The sequence below is a fragment of the Cryptotermes secundus genome, unplaced genomic scaffold (assembly GCF_002891405.2).
Source record: "Cryptotermes secundus unplaced genomic scaffold, Csec_1.0 scaffold598, whole genome shotgun sequence".
NCBI lineage: Eukaryota > Metazoa > Arthropoda > Insecta > Blattodea > Kalotermitidae > Cryptotermes > Cryptotermes secundus.
In genome coordinates, this window is record NW_019723311.1 from 340,310 (window position 1) to 356,786 (window position 16,477).

Genomic DNA, 16,477 nt, shown 5'->3' on the forward strand with positions numbered 1-16,477 from the left:
TAATGACCGAGACAATGAAACATTGGGAATAACCGTTGAGCTGAAGATCACGTCTCAGGTTGCTAATTTCGTTAACCAGATCTTGTTCTTGACATATGGTGGAAGCTCTATTTTGATGACTCTGAATCAAAACTCTTTTCACATGCGGCTATTTTTTTTTTTAGAATACCGGACGATGGACAAAGTCCGAAAACCAAATAACTGAGTTATACATCATCGTCAGAACCCTTCAGAATCTAAAGGCCCGTATGTTATCGATAATTAGGTAAAGCTGTCCCTGTGCTCAACCAGTCGAACACCACGCCATGAAGACATATGGAGGAGTGGAGGTACAGCTCCACCATTCCTAACCTCTGCATCAGATGGAGGTGAGCGCCCAGCTTCACACTTCTGCTACTTCACCCCTGAGAAAAGATACCCCGGTACCCACTGGATAGGAGACTGGGTGGGCCCCAATGCCGGTCTTGACACTGCCAAGAACAGAAAAATCTTACGTTACCGGGAATCAATCTCGGGCCGTCCAGCCCGTGAACTATCCCGACTCCGATTAATGATAATTATAGAAATAATAGCTGTTTGATCTGAAGGCCGAACGAATCCTGCAGTCTGTGGAGGATGTGCCATTTTGTTTAACGGCAAAGCACGCAGTACACGCAGCTGTCACTGTCTTACAGAGGATTAATTGAAGTTTGGAATACAGCGGCTTTCTAAACGAAATTATGATTGTGCCTACTTCATTCGCAGTCGCTTTCCAAACTGACAGGAAAGAGGATATCAACAGAAGATGAATACGAGTCGGTACTGAAGTCTTGTAGTTAAGCATCACATGAAAGAAAACTGCGTAATTTACAACGCAATCTTAACGACCTTCTGGGCAGTAGTAAACTTCAGGCAAAACTTAAAAGAAATATGGCGAACGTTTATAAATGTCTTCGTACATTTTCTCATTCTTATGTGGACTTAATATCCCACTGATATTAACCTTTCCATCTTCGCCACATTAACGATACCAAATAAGTGGCAAGAATTATGAAGCTCCCGTTTTTTACGTAACTCTTCATTACTGTCCTTAACCCATTCAACACTACATAACCTCTGTAGTTGATATAGCGTTCTTGAATAGACTACGAACCCGTGTCCAACTGTCACGATTACTGAATAAGTATGCTTGCACATTTACACATCCCTGAATCGCTTGTTGAGGGCGAGGTAACCTCTAGCTCCATGGGAGACAGACGAAGAGCATATTACGTCTGGACCTACTCTCCCGATCATGCAACAGCATAAAAATGAAGTGGTTACTGAGGAGGAGGTTGTCACACTAGAGAGACGAATTCGAAATGCAATGCACGATGCTAGGAACACAGACTGAGGGTGTTGAGAATATTTGGACCGAAGAGAGATGAAGTGACAGGAGGTTGGAGAAAACTGCATAGTGAGGAGCTGCATAACTTGTGATCTTCTCCAAGTATAATTAGAATGATCAAGTCAAGGAGGATGAGGTGGGCAGGGCATGTAGCACGAATGGGGGAGAAGAGGAATACATATAGGATGTTGGTGGGAAAGCCAGATGGAAAGAGACCACTGGGAAGACCAAGGCGTAGGTGGGTGAACAATATTAGAATTGATCTTAGAGTGATAGGATGGGATGGTATGGATTGGATTGGTCTGGCTCAGGGTAGAAATCAGTGGAGGGCTCTTGTGGACACGGTAAAGAACCTTCGGGTTCCATAAAATGCTGGAAAATCCTTGAGTAGCTGCAGAATTTGCGGCTCCCCAAGAAGGGCTCAGCCCCATGAGTTTTTTTTATTGCTAGTGGGGTGGGACTAATCCCTTGTACTGCGGCCACTTCTGACCTATTGTACCAGCCCCAGATGATAGGTGAGGGTGATTGTGGAACAGTTGGTGGAACGAAGATTGGCAGGGGAAACCGAACTACTCGGCGAAAACCTGCTCCAACGCCACTTTGTTCACCAGAAATCCCACTTGACCAGACCCGGGATGGAACCTGGGCCGCCGCGGTGGGAAGTCAGCGACTAACCGCTTGAGCTACGGCGCGGCCCACACCCATGAGTAAGTAAGTAATGCGCGATTCTAGTGGAGAAGGACAGAAGTCCCTTCTTGGAGGATACAAGGCTAGAATAAGCCTAGCTGCTATAGAATGCAGTTTCCACTTTCACAGATCTTAGTAACTTCGTTACTAAGATCTGACGCTTTCACGGCGGCTGACGTTAGTAAAATCTTCTTAGGCTATAGACTGTGTCAGCTGATTAAAAATTACCCACAGTATCCTTCTGAACCCGAACATACACAGGCTCCAGAAATGGCTCTTAATAACACCTGTTGTCATATTCTGGGTCCCAAATGGATTCCTGTCATATTTCGATTAAATTTGTCCACAATTACAACAGCTTATTTTATATTCTAATTTACTCGTTTTCCGAGCTTCGCATATATTTTTGTAACATTTTAAGTTATATGACGAGTTATTCTTGTATACTTGAACCTCGGGACTCCGAACTGACTTACCGGTGCCACAGATAAATCGATACCTCCAAAAATTACTAATTTAATCTAATTATGTTCTCTCATTGCAGAAAGAATGAATTCTTGTGAAACATAGTGTGTTAAATAACCTGCCTCTCTAGATGGTGAGGGCTTGCCTCGAGCTCGGAGTGCATTAGACCGTCAGCGGGTTCCGGTAGTCGGATGAGCCGATCTGGGTACCCATAAATCTTTTCAATAAATGATTTTACTAAAGAAATTCGAACTGTTTATTTCGAATCAAGTAATCCGAACACATCAGTTTTTTAATTGGATCGCATTATCGAGGATGTACTGTATCTTCTTCTCCTTCTAGTACTGTTGCTCCCATTTTGGAGCACAGGGTACCCGTGAAACGCTTCGTTTCACTTCAGTTTCTTAATCTATATACAGTCGGTAGGACTCCTTGGACGGGGGATCAGCCCGTCGCAAGGCCTCTACCTAAGACAAACAGAAGATATCCATACGTGGAGCGGGATTCGAACCCATGTTCCCAGTGTTCGAGCGGGCGAAGACATTTCATGTCCCAGACCGCGTGGCTACTGCGATCAGCATACTGTGTGATACTTCGGGTAAAAATATTTTGCTAAATTATGCGCCTTACGAAGTTCTCAATTTCAAGCTAAGAACAGGCTGCACATCATAAATATTTAATGTAACTTGTTTTAGCTATACTGTGAAATCATAATGGGGACTCTTGGGGGGGGGGCAAGGTGAAGGAATATTTGCTCATGTTGTCATCAACGGATAGCTGAAACGTGCCATTAAAAGATGCTGTAACTGAAAATCTGATAAAATAAAAACAAACTAAGTAATCCTAAATGCAGCAGAAATAATTCAGAATCTTTGGTTTCCAGTTACTGGTTGCGGTTCCTAATGTCTGATGTATGAAGCAGGAAGAACACCAGACAATATCAGCAGAAGCATATCCGCAGCACTCCAGCCTCGTGCTCCGCGTCTGTTGGGAACTGAACTCGTTTGGAAGAAAGAAAACAAGAGAAGAGCGCCGACCTGCAGGTAATGCGGCCATATTGTGGTTACAGCACTATCCTAATACAGAAGAACCTTCCATTAAGTCTCTAGCCTGTTCATTAGACGAGGTTGATTCTCATGTCATTGCAAGCGGCTGTTTCAGCTGCAGAAGTTATATAACATATACATAAACGAAGATGATCAGGTTTGGTGAATAGATACGAATTTGGGTGGCAGAAAAGTTGACACATTGCTATCCAGCACTCGACTGGCGACTGAATAAAATTAAGAAAGACCTCGATCATGGCAGGTATTCGAAACGCATACTTGTAGACCACGTCTACAGATCTAGAGCGTCAACTGCTACACTAACATGCTCAGTCTTTGTGATGGACATGGCAGCCATAAAGACAATTACAGTAATTGCATCAAACCACTTAGATGAAATGTTGTTTCATCACTAAAAATTAAACGTGGTAAGAAGTTGTCGTCCTCCATGTCCTGCAACATGGCATCACAAAACTCTACACGCCTTTCTTTGTCGCCTGCACGAAAAGCCTGTACCAGCTGCAAACCGATATGGCCTCTTGTGTAAACGTCGCCTTAACACACGCCACACAGTCGTAAAAGAAAGGCAAGTTCCCGCTGGCTCGACGAGTGGACTTTCGCGGGCTACGCACAAAACTCTCTTGAATTCTTCTCACGTTTTCCTCTGAAGTGCGTGGTCGCCCTGTGCTCTTCACCTTACAGACACACCCTGTCTTCTCAAATTGTCGGTACCAATGACGAATACTCTTTGGCACTGGCGGATCAATACTAAAATGCCGTCACCGCACTTACGGGTTCAGTCTTGCTGAGTTGCAGAATGCAGAACGATTGTCTTGTGGTTTCGCCATCTTGCCAGTGACTGAGACCAGGGGCTGTTTCCTGGGCACGGACCACGCAGCACAGAAAATATAGCCCCGCTATTGTTGTAGAGGCGTTTTACCACGTAATTGCCTAGCAGTCTCGACGCAGACCACATAGGAAACATCTTTCATTCTCATCGTATATCGTTATGACCGCATGTTTATTGGTCCGATAACCAGCAATGTTATTCGCATTACCCAGCAACGGGTTGTTTGCCAAGAATCCGTCTCCGCGGGGACGTGTCTATTGAGCCGTTGCCTAGCAATGGGCTGATGTCACCTTTATTTAACGCCCGGGTCTAGAGTGCTTGGAGCTTTATTTCTATTTGTCACCTGGGAACTTGTATCCATTCATTAATTTATTTCTTGGAGGGAAAGAAAACAACGGATAAAAGAGTTAAAGCCTGTACATTTTGTGTAACACTGGGGTATGATATGCCCTTGTGAACATGCAGTTCCGAGCATTATAACATGCAAAACACGGGCACTAATACAATGGCATGTTCCTACTCTTAAACTCAGATACTCACCTGAAAAATCTGTTTCAGAGAAAAGAGGGCCCGCCTCAGCTCACGACCCTCGGAGTTAAGAAGTTTCTCTGCAACACAAAAACAGATGCACGCTAAGTTACTATACGTTGTCTCTGGGGCTGTTACGTAATGCCATGACGTCAGAGCCCCGGGCACGTAGCTCGGGGCCTGCCATACTCCAACAAACTGGAAATACATATGTTTCGAAGTGAAAAGAAAAAGAATTTCAGTGTTCACTAATGTGACAAGCAAGAACGGCGTAAGAATCACGGCAGTTCAGCCATTTACATCTGGAATGGAAGGAAACGCACGCTGTTTTTAGTTGGGTCAGCTGATAAGATTCGTGTGGAGGGAGGGAGTACCACTACCAAACTTTCAATGTTTGAACATTAATGTCTTCTGAGGTGCATATTAATACAATGAATTATATGAAATATGAGATATTATCTGTGCAATATTCTTGTGGGTATACTGGTGGTTACGGTTGCTCCTCAAAAGAATATTTTCCCTAATGGCACCTATATATGCTGAAATGACTGCAAGCATTGGAATAACCCGGATATCGTCGCGATATTGCTGTCAGCCCTAGAAAATGTTGTGGGGAAAATACTAAACTAACCTGATGCCTAAATTTCCATTCCTTCTTCTCTTAAGGTGGATGCAGCAGGTTTCTCCGAAACGATGGCACTTATTTACCAAACTACATGGCTTTGCATGCAAGAAGACAATATTCTCCCAAGGCACCGATGTGAGAATAAGTGCCATGTAGTTTTATGTTTGCGTTTGACTTGATCAAAGCAGCGGGTCTCGCGAATAGCCACTGTGGTCGAGTACAATTCAAGCAGGTTAAATCAGTTCACGTTGTGGTGTTATGGGCCTTTAATCAGCCCATCTTACTTTCAGTATATATTGGTCTTTTGTATTTTCTTTCCCCTTCTTTCGTTTTATTTTTAATTTCCCTTTCTTTACGTATTTTGTTCTCTCCTTTCTTTCTCTATATCTGTGTTTCTCCCGTCCACTCCTTCTTTGGTGCGTTCTACCTTTAATTGAATATTTATAGTATTTGCTAACAGTAGTGACTTTCCGTCGGGTCCCGCCGGATTCCCGACCTCTGAATTGTTAAGTTGAAGGAATCTGATGAAAATGCACTGTTATTAATAGTTAGTATAAAAAACAAAGTCAAAGATATGAACTCCGTGGTCTGTAGTCCACAAGTGAACTATACCGACCGGGCGACCGCCCCTTGTCGGCGAAGTTAGTGCCAACTTAGCGGCCTCCGTAGTCTAGAGGTAACGTTCCCACCTCATGACTCGTGGCACGCGGGTTCAAACGCGGCGGAGGTCGTGGAATTTTTAAGGGCGGAAAAATTCAGGGAACAAGTCCTCCGGGAGGGACTTTAAGCCGTGGGTCCCGTGTCGTAGCTTTACGGCACGTAAAAGAACGTCATATCTCCAAAGGAGGTCACTGAGCCAAATTCAAGGTCATTTCCCGCCCAACAGTAGTCTCTAATGCTTCTGATAGATGGGGGAAGCATTATAGATACCGCCAACCTAGTGGAGGCCGAACTCGCTGGCTCGGTCGGGACTGATGGTACGCACCAATATGGGTAGGGTATAGAGACTGGTAGAATATCATAGAGGGAAGCAATACTGGTCTAAGTGCATGGGGAAACCCACCCTCTCCAATAACTAACTAAACTAACCAACTAGTGCCAACTTTTGCGGATAGAGGGTGTCGCGTAGTCAGCGCAACGGATCCCCGCGGCCGTTAATCTCGGTTTATCTAGATCGGAGCCGCTATTTCATTGAAATAGCTCCTCAATTATCGTCACGAGGCTGAGTGGACCCCGTTCCAGACCCACTACTCCCTAGAAAACCTGGTAGCTCCGGGAATCTAACCTGGGACATCTGGATCTGTAGCCAGGAACTCTGACTACTAGACCACAGAGGCCTTCAGTAAAGATATAAACATCAACTAAAGTTAACGGTGTGCTCTGCTCCGGGCTCAGTAGGGAGTGCCGAACGCTCAAATCTTGTTTTTGAGCCACACCGATTACAAATGCGTCACTTACTGTGATGATACGTGATGAGAGAACCTCCCACCAGTGTCTGCTGCCGACAGTCAAGTGTCTGCGCTGCCCAGTTCAGATTCTCTGCTGATTTGAACGAGGCGGACGTATATCAAGAATAATACTTGCCTGTCTGATTTGATTAACAATCTAACCGAGACTGAGTTCACGTTTAACAAGGAAAGGAATGTTAACTTCACATAAAACGCTGTAATTATACATGGTCGTTCTCAGCACGCAATGACAGAGCACAATGAGATGTCTGTATGAGTTCATCAAGCATCTTCCTATTGAAGCCACGTAACCCGTCGCCACAGACTTTGACCCCCGTTAAGCACACGACGTGTGTGAACCAGTCTTTACCTTTCGTGGCCTGGCCTAAGAGTAGACAGTCAAATTACTTAACCCTCACTCACAGTCCGACACAGACAGACGGGTAGCAGGATCCGCAGTCAGAACTGTTTTGCGAACATGGCAGATTTCTGAGGCATACGTTGCTAAACCTGCAGATCTGACCCGCTTTCCTTCATTGCCATTATGTCTAATGTGAGCATTTCTGCCAGGAATGTCAAAATGACAGGTATATGGACAGACACACAGATGAATAAACAGATATGAAGGTACAGAGGCGGGCAGGAAGACAGACAAGAGACGTCAAGGAAGAAAGCAGTCTTCTGGGATTTGGCACCGTGTATATGTGGTGTTAACCGACGTTTCGGAGGAACGTATCGCCTCCATCTTCAGGGTAGAAGAAAAAGTATAAGAAATCTGCAAGCGACAAGACCGTGAGAGTCTGCTTTTAAAGTTCTCAAGGTCTTGTCGCTTGCAGATTTCTTATACTTTTTCTTCTACCCTGAAGATGGAGGCGATACGTTCCTCCGAAACGTCGGTTAACACCACATATACACGGTGCCAAATCCCAGAAGACTGCTTTCTTCATAGTCACCGCCGTGAAAGCCTCAAATCTTACAAAGAGACGTCAACTTCACACTTTGGAAGAAGCCTCCGACTCCAACTGCATAGATGGGGGGGTAGAAGGTGTGGACACGATGTGAAACAACAGTTTCATATCTCTATCGGGAATCGAACCCAGGTCGTCCAGGTACTATCTAATCAGTTACTGACAATTCCTAACGGCAATTTTATTGCAGTGTATTACTGTCCACTTTGTACCATTGATGTTTATTAACTATGTAAGTGATTTACAGATTTTACTGGTCTCCACAGATAATGAAATTAAGTTACAGCGGAGTCATGTGATCAAATATATGAACTCTGGCCTTGAAAGGGTCAAGCGAATTGTAAGGTCTGAGGCACCTGATAAGCGTTAACTCGCATGCCCCTCTGTGGGCTTCCAGTTTAAATTGCGGTTTCACACGGTTTAAGGTTCATCTCAAAGTACCAAACTTGATACAATGAGAGTGCATGTGATGGAGAATATGTGACTGTTCCAGCCCTTCAGTGCCTACAAACCTCTGGAATATCTCGGCTTTATCACGCGTTACAGAGCTCATGACTGCATGGAGTTAAGCAAGGAACGGCCGAATTATATCTCCATACAGCAAAACTAAATTACAGCAGTCCGGGTGAATTATATGAATGCACTGCTTTATTTTAACACGATGTAGGCGACAGGTTCGTGCTGTTTAACGTCGATGTACTTTCTTGCACAGGGTTTGTATGAACGCCAACCATTCAAGGTCGATGGTCAGGTAAGCAACCTCTGCCCTAAGGCTCCTACAGTTATGTATGCTGTTGACCGACTTACTTACTTACTTACTTACTCATGGAGCTGAGCCCTTCTGGAGGAGCTGCCAATTCTGCAGCTACTGAAGAATTTCCCAGGATTTTATGGAACCCGAATTTTCATCACCGTGTTCACAAGAGCCCTCCACTGGTCCCTATCCTGAACCAGATCAATCCAATCAATACCATCCCATCCTATCTCTCTAAGATCCATTCTAATATCGTCCACCCACCTACGCCTTGGTTTCCCTGTGGTCTCTTTCCTTCTGGCTTTCCCACCAATATCCTACACGCTTTCCTCGTCTCCCCCATTCGTGCTACATGACCTGTGCACCTCCAATCCTTGACTTGATCATTCTAATTATACTTGGAGAAGAGTACAAATTATGAAGCTCCTCATTATGCAGTTTTCTCCAATCTCCTGTCACTTAATCTCTCTTCGGTCCAAATATTCTCAACACCCTGTTCTCAAACACCCTCAGTCTGTGTTCCTCCTTTAATGTCAGAGAACAAGTTTCACAACCATACAGAACCACAGGCAAAATTATAGTTTTGTATATTCTAATTTTTATGTTTTTGGACAGCAGGCGAGAAGACAAAAGGTTCTGGACTGAATGGTAGCAAGCATTACCCGAGTTCAATCGCCTCTTAATTTCCTCCTGAATCAGGTTTCGATCTGTTATCGTTGTTCCCAAATATCTGAACTGTGCCACATTTTCAACATTGTACTTTATTAAGTAGATTCTAAAGGATTCCGAGTATGTACTTTATTGGTCAGCTGAGTCGGATGTAACAAGAAAAATAGCGCCGGTTATCATAGGGGTACCCAAATACAATTTTCTTTAAGCGAAGCCGTCTCAGCAAACGAATTAACGAGCGTAACCACTTTCTGACCGCCTCTGTGGTCTAGTGGTCAGAGTTCCAGGCTACAGATCCAGCGATCTGGGTTCGATTCCCGGCGCTACTAGATTTTCCGAGAAGTAGTGGGTCTGGAACGGGGTCCAGTCAGCCTCGTGAGGATAATTGTGGAGCTATTTCAAGGACATAGCGATTCCGGTCTAGAAATACCGAGATTAACGGCCGTGGGGATCCGTTGCGCTGACTACGCGACACCCTCTATCCGCTAAAGTTGGTACTAACTTCGCCGACAAGCGGCGGTAGTTCGGTTGGTATAGTTCGGTAAAGTAAGTATGTAAAGGTATCCCTGTAACAGGCCGTGGAGGCCCATAGAGTTGTGAGATGTTGAGGCTCCCACATTTTCTAGACAATCGGCTCATAGATGGCGGTAAGGTTGTCAGCCGTACGCGCCGGCCGCCCTTTACCCCCAAGAACATTCCAAGAATATTCCTGGTACTCATTTCTGTTAGAGGCTGCGGACTAAAACCACGGAGTAACTACTGTCTGATAGCAAAATGTGACGTATACGGGGTTAGCGTGACCACAATTACTGTCAATTACAACAGATCACACATTGAAATCCTTATGAACGACGTCTAAATAATCTCTATGAAGAATATCTCACTGCCTTGAATGCACGAATGAACTCTCTTTTATTACTGCCATGCGGCCTGAATAAAAGTCACCATGTCGAGAAGTTAATTGTCCTCTGTTATTCTGTCACCCGTTGCAGCGGAAACATCTTGAACAGTTCCTCTGTTTGGTGTTACGGGAATCTTTATTTAACAACTTGCTACATGGCCACGACTCGATTGTTGCTATTTGTTGTAGCGGGAACTTGATTTCAGAGCCGTTGCTCAGCAATGGACGCCTGCTCTGGCTCCACAATTCTGGCTTTCAGCCCTCATGTCACAGTATGTATAGTTCTTTCGTCATTATACATTTCTGCACGAAGAATAATAAAGTAATTGCTGTCCCTCTGTCTCTCCACCACCCTGTCATGTAACATCACGTATTTGAACGGTTTTTGGTACTGCGGAGACAAAATTAACTCAGTGCTGTAGGGGTAATTTCATTTCAGTTCGCACAGGTCCACTACAGCCAACAGTAGGCGCGTTCGCAACCAGGCGGAGGGCCTACTGAAATCGCCACCTTGCTTCGTCTGTACAACCAAAGAATCCAAGGAATTGTCATGAAATTCGATATTGTGGGCGGTTTGCTATAATGCGTCCAAACATTCTAATGTTTGTTTAAATCCGATAAAAATAACGGACACTTTACATGAAGACTTGCATGCTCTTCTGTACTCATCTCGGGCATAACTTGTTAAGATATTTAACGTAACTATGAATGTATGGGATACACGTTGTATAGAAGAATGGAATACACACACACGCGCGCGCACGCACGCACGCACACGCACACTGTATGCTGAATACAGTCTTTCAGTCAATATTAAGATGTTCGAGATAATTAAGCATGAATTAGTATGCTAGGTGATAATATCCTAACAAATCCAATAATTTTCCGAGCACACACGAAGATTATCGAAATGATTTATTCTCGAGAATAATTAAATGGAATTTCCTGTGACCGAGTCTACACGTGTACCCATATGTATATAGTAGATATACATGTAATTAAAATATAATTCTATATAAATGCATAAATACTCTTTTGAACTCATCTGAATGAATACATCAATGAAACTTGAGTTTATCCCAATGAATACTCGAGTATGAATGTTAGCATACCATTTATAAATATTTCTGTAGAAAGCGCCCGTTATGTATACTTTTATAATATTGTTTACGCCTACATGTAACTCCTGATTCAAGCTTCCACCACATTCCAAGACAAAAAATGGTAAAGGTGAAGACGGTTTGTCGTCTGTTTAATTATGTGCCATAGAAAGGAGTGGAGGAACAACTCCACGCACTCTTACCTCGGCCCTAGATGGAGGTGAGTGGTCAGTTTCATGTTTCGGCGACATTAGTTCCGGAGGAAATAGCTCCTGGTACTCATTTTACGAGAGGCTCGGTGGTTTCCAAAGCCGGTCGGTCTGGACTTAGTTGCAAAAATGAAAATTCCTGCCTCTGCCGGAAATAAAACCCCAGTCGTCCAACCCGTAGGTGTTATTACACTCATCAGAGCTAAACCGACCTCTTTTTAGTCTATTTTCTTATTTTGAAAAAATAAAAAAGACTTATGAGATCACCTTGTTCTTTATGCGTCTGTGCCCCCCCCCAAATAACTTCTTTGTGTATGTATTCGTTGGGGCGAGAACGTTTTTATCGAGCCGTTGCCTAGCAACTGCCATCTCTTCTGGCTCCACTGTTCCGGCTTTCAAGTGCCATGTCACGTTGAATTCGTAAGTCGTTGGACACAGTGTTTTATAGTATCAAATACTCAATATGTAATGAAAGGAAAGCAGGCCGTTAGTTCTTCCTAGAAGTTCCTATTTACAAAGATACAGATCTGTATTAACATGTGCACATAGTATATTAAATATTATGCTGCACAAAACTGTTGTTTGTTTTTCTTCAGAATACAACTTATGACTCTTGTGCTATGCACTACCTCTTTTATTGGAAATACAAGGTCAATGAAAGATGCAACGTCGCAAATATTGTTACCAGAAACTTGGTGTAATTCCAGCACGAATTTAATTTAGCTGGAGAGGGCACGCGGTAGTGTAGTTGACTGAGGCACTATGCTACAAGTCAGAAAGTAGCGAGTTCGATTCCCAATCAAGTTACTGGATTTTTCAATTAACCTAAACATTCCAGCCGCACTATGGGCCTGGAGTCGATTCAACCTCTTGCAGAATGAGTACCATGAATCTTCCGGGGGAGGTAAAGCGGGTAAAGGGAGCACGGCGCATAAGGCTGGCAATCTCACTTCGACGTCTCACAACCTTATGGGCCTCCACGGCCTGTTGCAGGGATAGGTGTTACAGTCTTCATTATTAAGTCTTCAGCCAATGACCTTCAATTCTTCAAGTTCGTCTGTGTATACTGTAAAACCATGAACGTTGTACTGAAACGCAAGTCTGAACTGGAACTCAGAATTCCCAAGTCCAAGTCACATTGCGACTGACGGTCCGTCAGTCTGTCTGTCTGTCTGTCTTGATGTCGAACCCCAGCTGGGGCTCATGACCAGATTTGTTTTCCTTTTTTCTTATATGAAGGTTACTGTCCTGTCCATTTGGGGCGCCCTCTCTGACCAGAGGTCGGGTCTGTCATTTGTCAGTCATAGTCTGTGTTAGTAAGTCTATTGTCAGTATTTACATAAATTTACAAATTTAATCTTAATTCCTATTTCTATGTACAATATATGCAAGGCCTCTGTCAGGCCAGGCTCAGTACAGCAGATTATGCTACAACGGCAATCTAGTCACTTGAACGGTCGTATGCTCTGACCGCCGCCAAGGTTAAGCCTCTTATACTTTCTGTGTCGGGCTTCGCCTTGTCCGATGTTGCAAACATTCTCATTTTCATGACTTTGTATGACTTCTACTTGTTTCCTGAATAATTTTGTTATATAGTCATATACGTACGGCATTTTAAATGCCATGTGCAAATCGCGGACCGGTGTACGCCTTGGAAAATTGCCAATGGTGCGGAGAACCTTGTTTTGCAGGCGCTGCAATTTCACTAGATGAGTGTCTGCCGCGAATTCCCAGGCGGAACCAGCGTAAGCCATTACAGATCTAATAAGAGCTTTGTGGAGGGTCAGTTTAGTGTTAGCGCTCAATCGCTCACTTTTGAATAGGGAATATACTCTAATGAATGTTCTGAAGGCCTTGGCTTCGATCATTTCTATGTGCAATCTCCATGTCACTCTATTATCGAAGATTACACCTATATATTTTGCACTATTTACAAATTGAATATTTCGTCCATTTAGAGTGAGACAAAACTCGGGCGGTAGACGACTATGAGATAAGTAGACCCCCGCCCCCTGAGTCTTATCTTCATTAATTTTAATATTTCAGCGCTCACACCAGGTCTCCATTGAGCTGAGACCGCACTCGAGTTTTCTAACAATAAAACCCTCCTTGCGATCTGTCGCATACAGACAGGTGTCGTCTGCAAAGAGGGCCAGGTGAACGCCTTGTGTATGGGGGGCATCNAATATATTTTTGTAGTAATTTCAAAATTACTTTTTCGAATAAACAGCTGTAAGCAGTATTTCACTGTCACCAATTGGTATGCATACTCCTGTCGCTTCCACTGAAATAAGGGGTGGTAGGTCTACATGGTTATGGGGGATGCCTTTCCTAACTGCAACAGCAGTTCCGCCTTTTCTGCCTGAGTGGCTGTCGGTTCTATAAATGTGGTAATTTGGAAGAAAGAATCTCTCATGAGGTTTCAGATGTGTCTCTAAAACAGGGTCACTTCTACGCGTAGGTCTTTCAGCTGTTTACTGAGCTCATAGCGCTGCCTCCAAATGCCGTTCGCATTAAATGCTATGATTTTGAGTGGCCTATGAACTCTAGTGGCCATTTTGTTTCATGAGATTTAATACAATTTTTTGTAATGGCCATTATTTTGTCCTCTTCAGACACAGCACCACTGATCTCTGTCATGATCTGCTGTATTGCAGTCACAACTCTCAACATATTGTCGAGAGTTTGACTGTTTGCATGAGGAGCCTGAACTGACTGACCTGTATCTTTCTGCAGTGCAGGGGCCGGTACATTTTGTTTTGTTACTGTAGGGCAAGCCATTGGAGTCGAGTTTGCCTGTGGTCGCTGTTGTTCGGCGGTGCCTCGTAGTGCCGCCACGAAGGACACGCCTGGGGTGACGAGGTTCGATGAGAACACCCTCTCTGTAGCAGTTTTTCGGTGTCCTCTTCGCCTTTCTTTTTTGCAGCTCTTCCCTGGCGTGTCTGCAACCCCGATAGTTGGCGGGATGTGGCTTTCCTCCCTCTGCCAACCTGCAGTTGCAGCATGTTGGGGTGGAAGCAGTGTTTCCCTTCTCTGGGCATTCCTTATGCAGGTGGCCGCCTCCGCACCACAAACAGCGTGGAGGCTGTTTACAGTTAGCCCAGACGTGGCCAAACTGTTGACAGTTATGACATTGCGTAAGTCCAGTCTGAGCTCTATACGTCTCCACCTTGATTGATATGTGGCAAAGGCTTGGCAGATGAATATTTCCTGTGATTTTGCCGTCCACGGCAAGGTTATCAGGAACAAGGGAAGGTTCCTGGTTATTGCTTCTTCAGGTTGGGATCGACGGGTTGTCGTCATTAGCTTGACGCTAACAACATCGAAGCCCAGGCTTTCCAGACCTTCTGAAATGTCCTGTGCAGGGGTATTGATGGGGAGGTGTCGGATTACTGCCTTAACAGGCTTCTGGGATTTTGGGAAGAAGGAATAATAGACTAGGTTATTGTTGGTGAAATGTGACCTGATGGCTTCGAAATCCGCCATACTTTTCGTAACGACTCTGGTTCCGTTTCTTGTGCTACTGAAATCGAAGTCGTCCTTGACCACGTTTTTCAGTTTCTTTTGCAACTGTATGAGATTCGTGGATGATGTCAGTATTATTGGAGGCGGCCTACCTGCTTTGCCAGAGACTGCCTCCTCGGGTGTGGCAGCCTCTGCACTAGTGCTGTCAGTCTCCATTGATGTTTTCAGGGGGGCGAAGAAGTTGCGGGTGGCAACCTCTTTAGGGGGGCGTGATTTCAGTGGCTGCCACTTTTTCCTTCGAGGTCGGGGCGGCCTCACTGGTACCGTGCCGCTTGCGCCGCCGGACTTCTTTGAAGCCGTCTTCCTGGGTTGAAGAGGATTTAGTTTCCTCAGACTGAGCAGTTTGACTGCTCGCCTTCAGCACTGCCTTTAACTTCAGTAAGGCGACTGTGTATGTGCCACACATAGCACTAAACAGGGTCTTCCTTGTTAGAACCTGGCAGTAGTTCTGGCCGTTTTTGTCCGCCTCGCTGATGATGGATGACAACTTTTCACTGTCACCCACCGAAGCTGGAGTACACCCTGCCACGTCCTCGATGTCGCGGAGTACTTGAAGGAGCTGTTTCAGCTCCTTATTTAACCTTGACTCGGACCAATAGAAAACACGTCACTGTCCGTATTGTTTTAGGCTTTACCTAGCACCGGCTGTTTACTAAGCAGCGAATGGTTCCTAGCTTGTGACTAGCTAGCACTCGATCCACTGTGGGCGGTTCCCAAAGTCACATATTGTTGTAAACTTTACCTAGCAACGACTGTTTACTCGCCTTTGCTATGCAATGATACTTGAGTTGTCACTGTAACGTTTGCTTGAATGCGGGCAGTTCCCACACTTCTTTTTACCTTTATTACAGCTGGAAACCTGAGACCCTCAGGAGGCTCTATTCTGAGCGGGCGCGAGTCTTGGTATCAGGAAAATGGCAGGTAGTTACTCCTCCAATGGGCTCATCAGGATTCAATGGAAAACAGAGGCGCTATAATGTTTTCCCATAATTTGCCCCCCCCCCATCTCCCATTCCTACCTCTGCACAGGGCCTTGGCGATTTTCACCATCGAGAGTAGCATTTTAACACACTAGCAACGTGTTCTTGACCATAACAGGGGGGGGGGGAAGTCCCACAGCCAAAAAGTCCGGTTCTTATCTGCCTCGCCCATCTGCACTATTGAACTAAAACGCATTTAAATTACAGTCTGACGCGCGCGCACATACGAAAGAAGGACTACATAATTAGCACGTTGTATGCAGAGACTTCAAATTGCTGAACAACAAAAAAAAAAGTGCATAAAACCGAAAGAAACCGATGCCACTATTTCATCTTATTAAGCACTGAAATCAGGG

General features: G+C 44.6%; 1 protein-coding gene across 5 annotated transcripts in view; it reads right to left on the reverse strand.

The window, feature by feature from the left end:
- The window catches only part of LOC111861799, a 325,084-nt gene that overhangs the window by 46,994 nt on the left and 261,613 nt on the right, over positions 1–16,477 (reverse strand). For all 5 annotated transcript variants that reach the window (XR_004512731.1, XM_033750460.1, XM_033750462.1 and 2 more), the window contains exon 8: positions 4,955–5,022. Coding sequence is in view for 4 of the 5 variants with exons in the window: in XM_033750460.1 (XP_033606351.1) it covers positions 4,955–5,022 (68 nt within the window). In the remaining variant the exon portion in view is untranslated. The remainder of the gene's footprint in view (positions 1–4,954; positions 5,023–16,477) is intronic.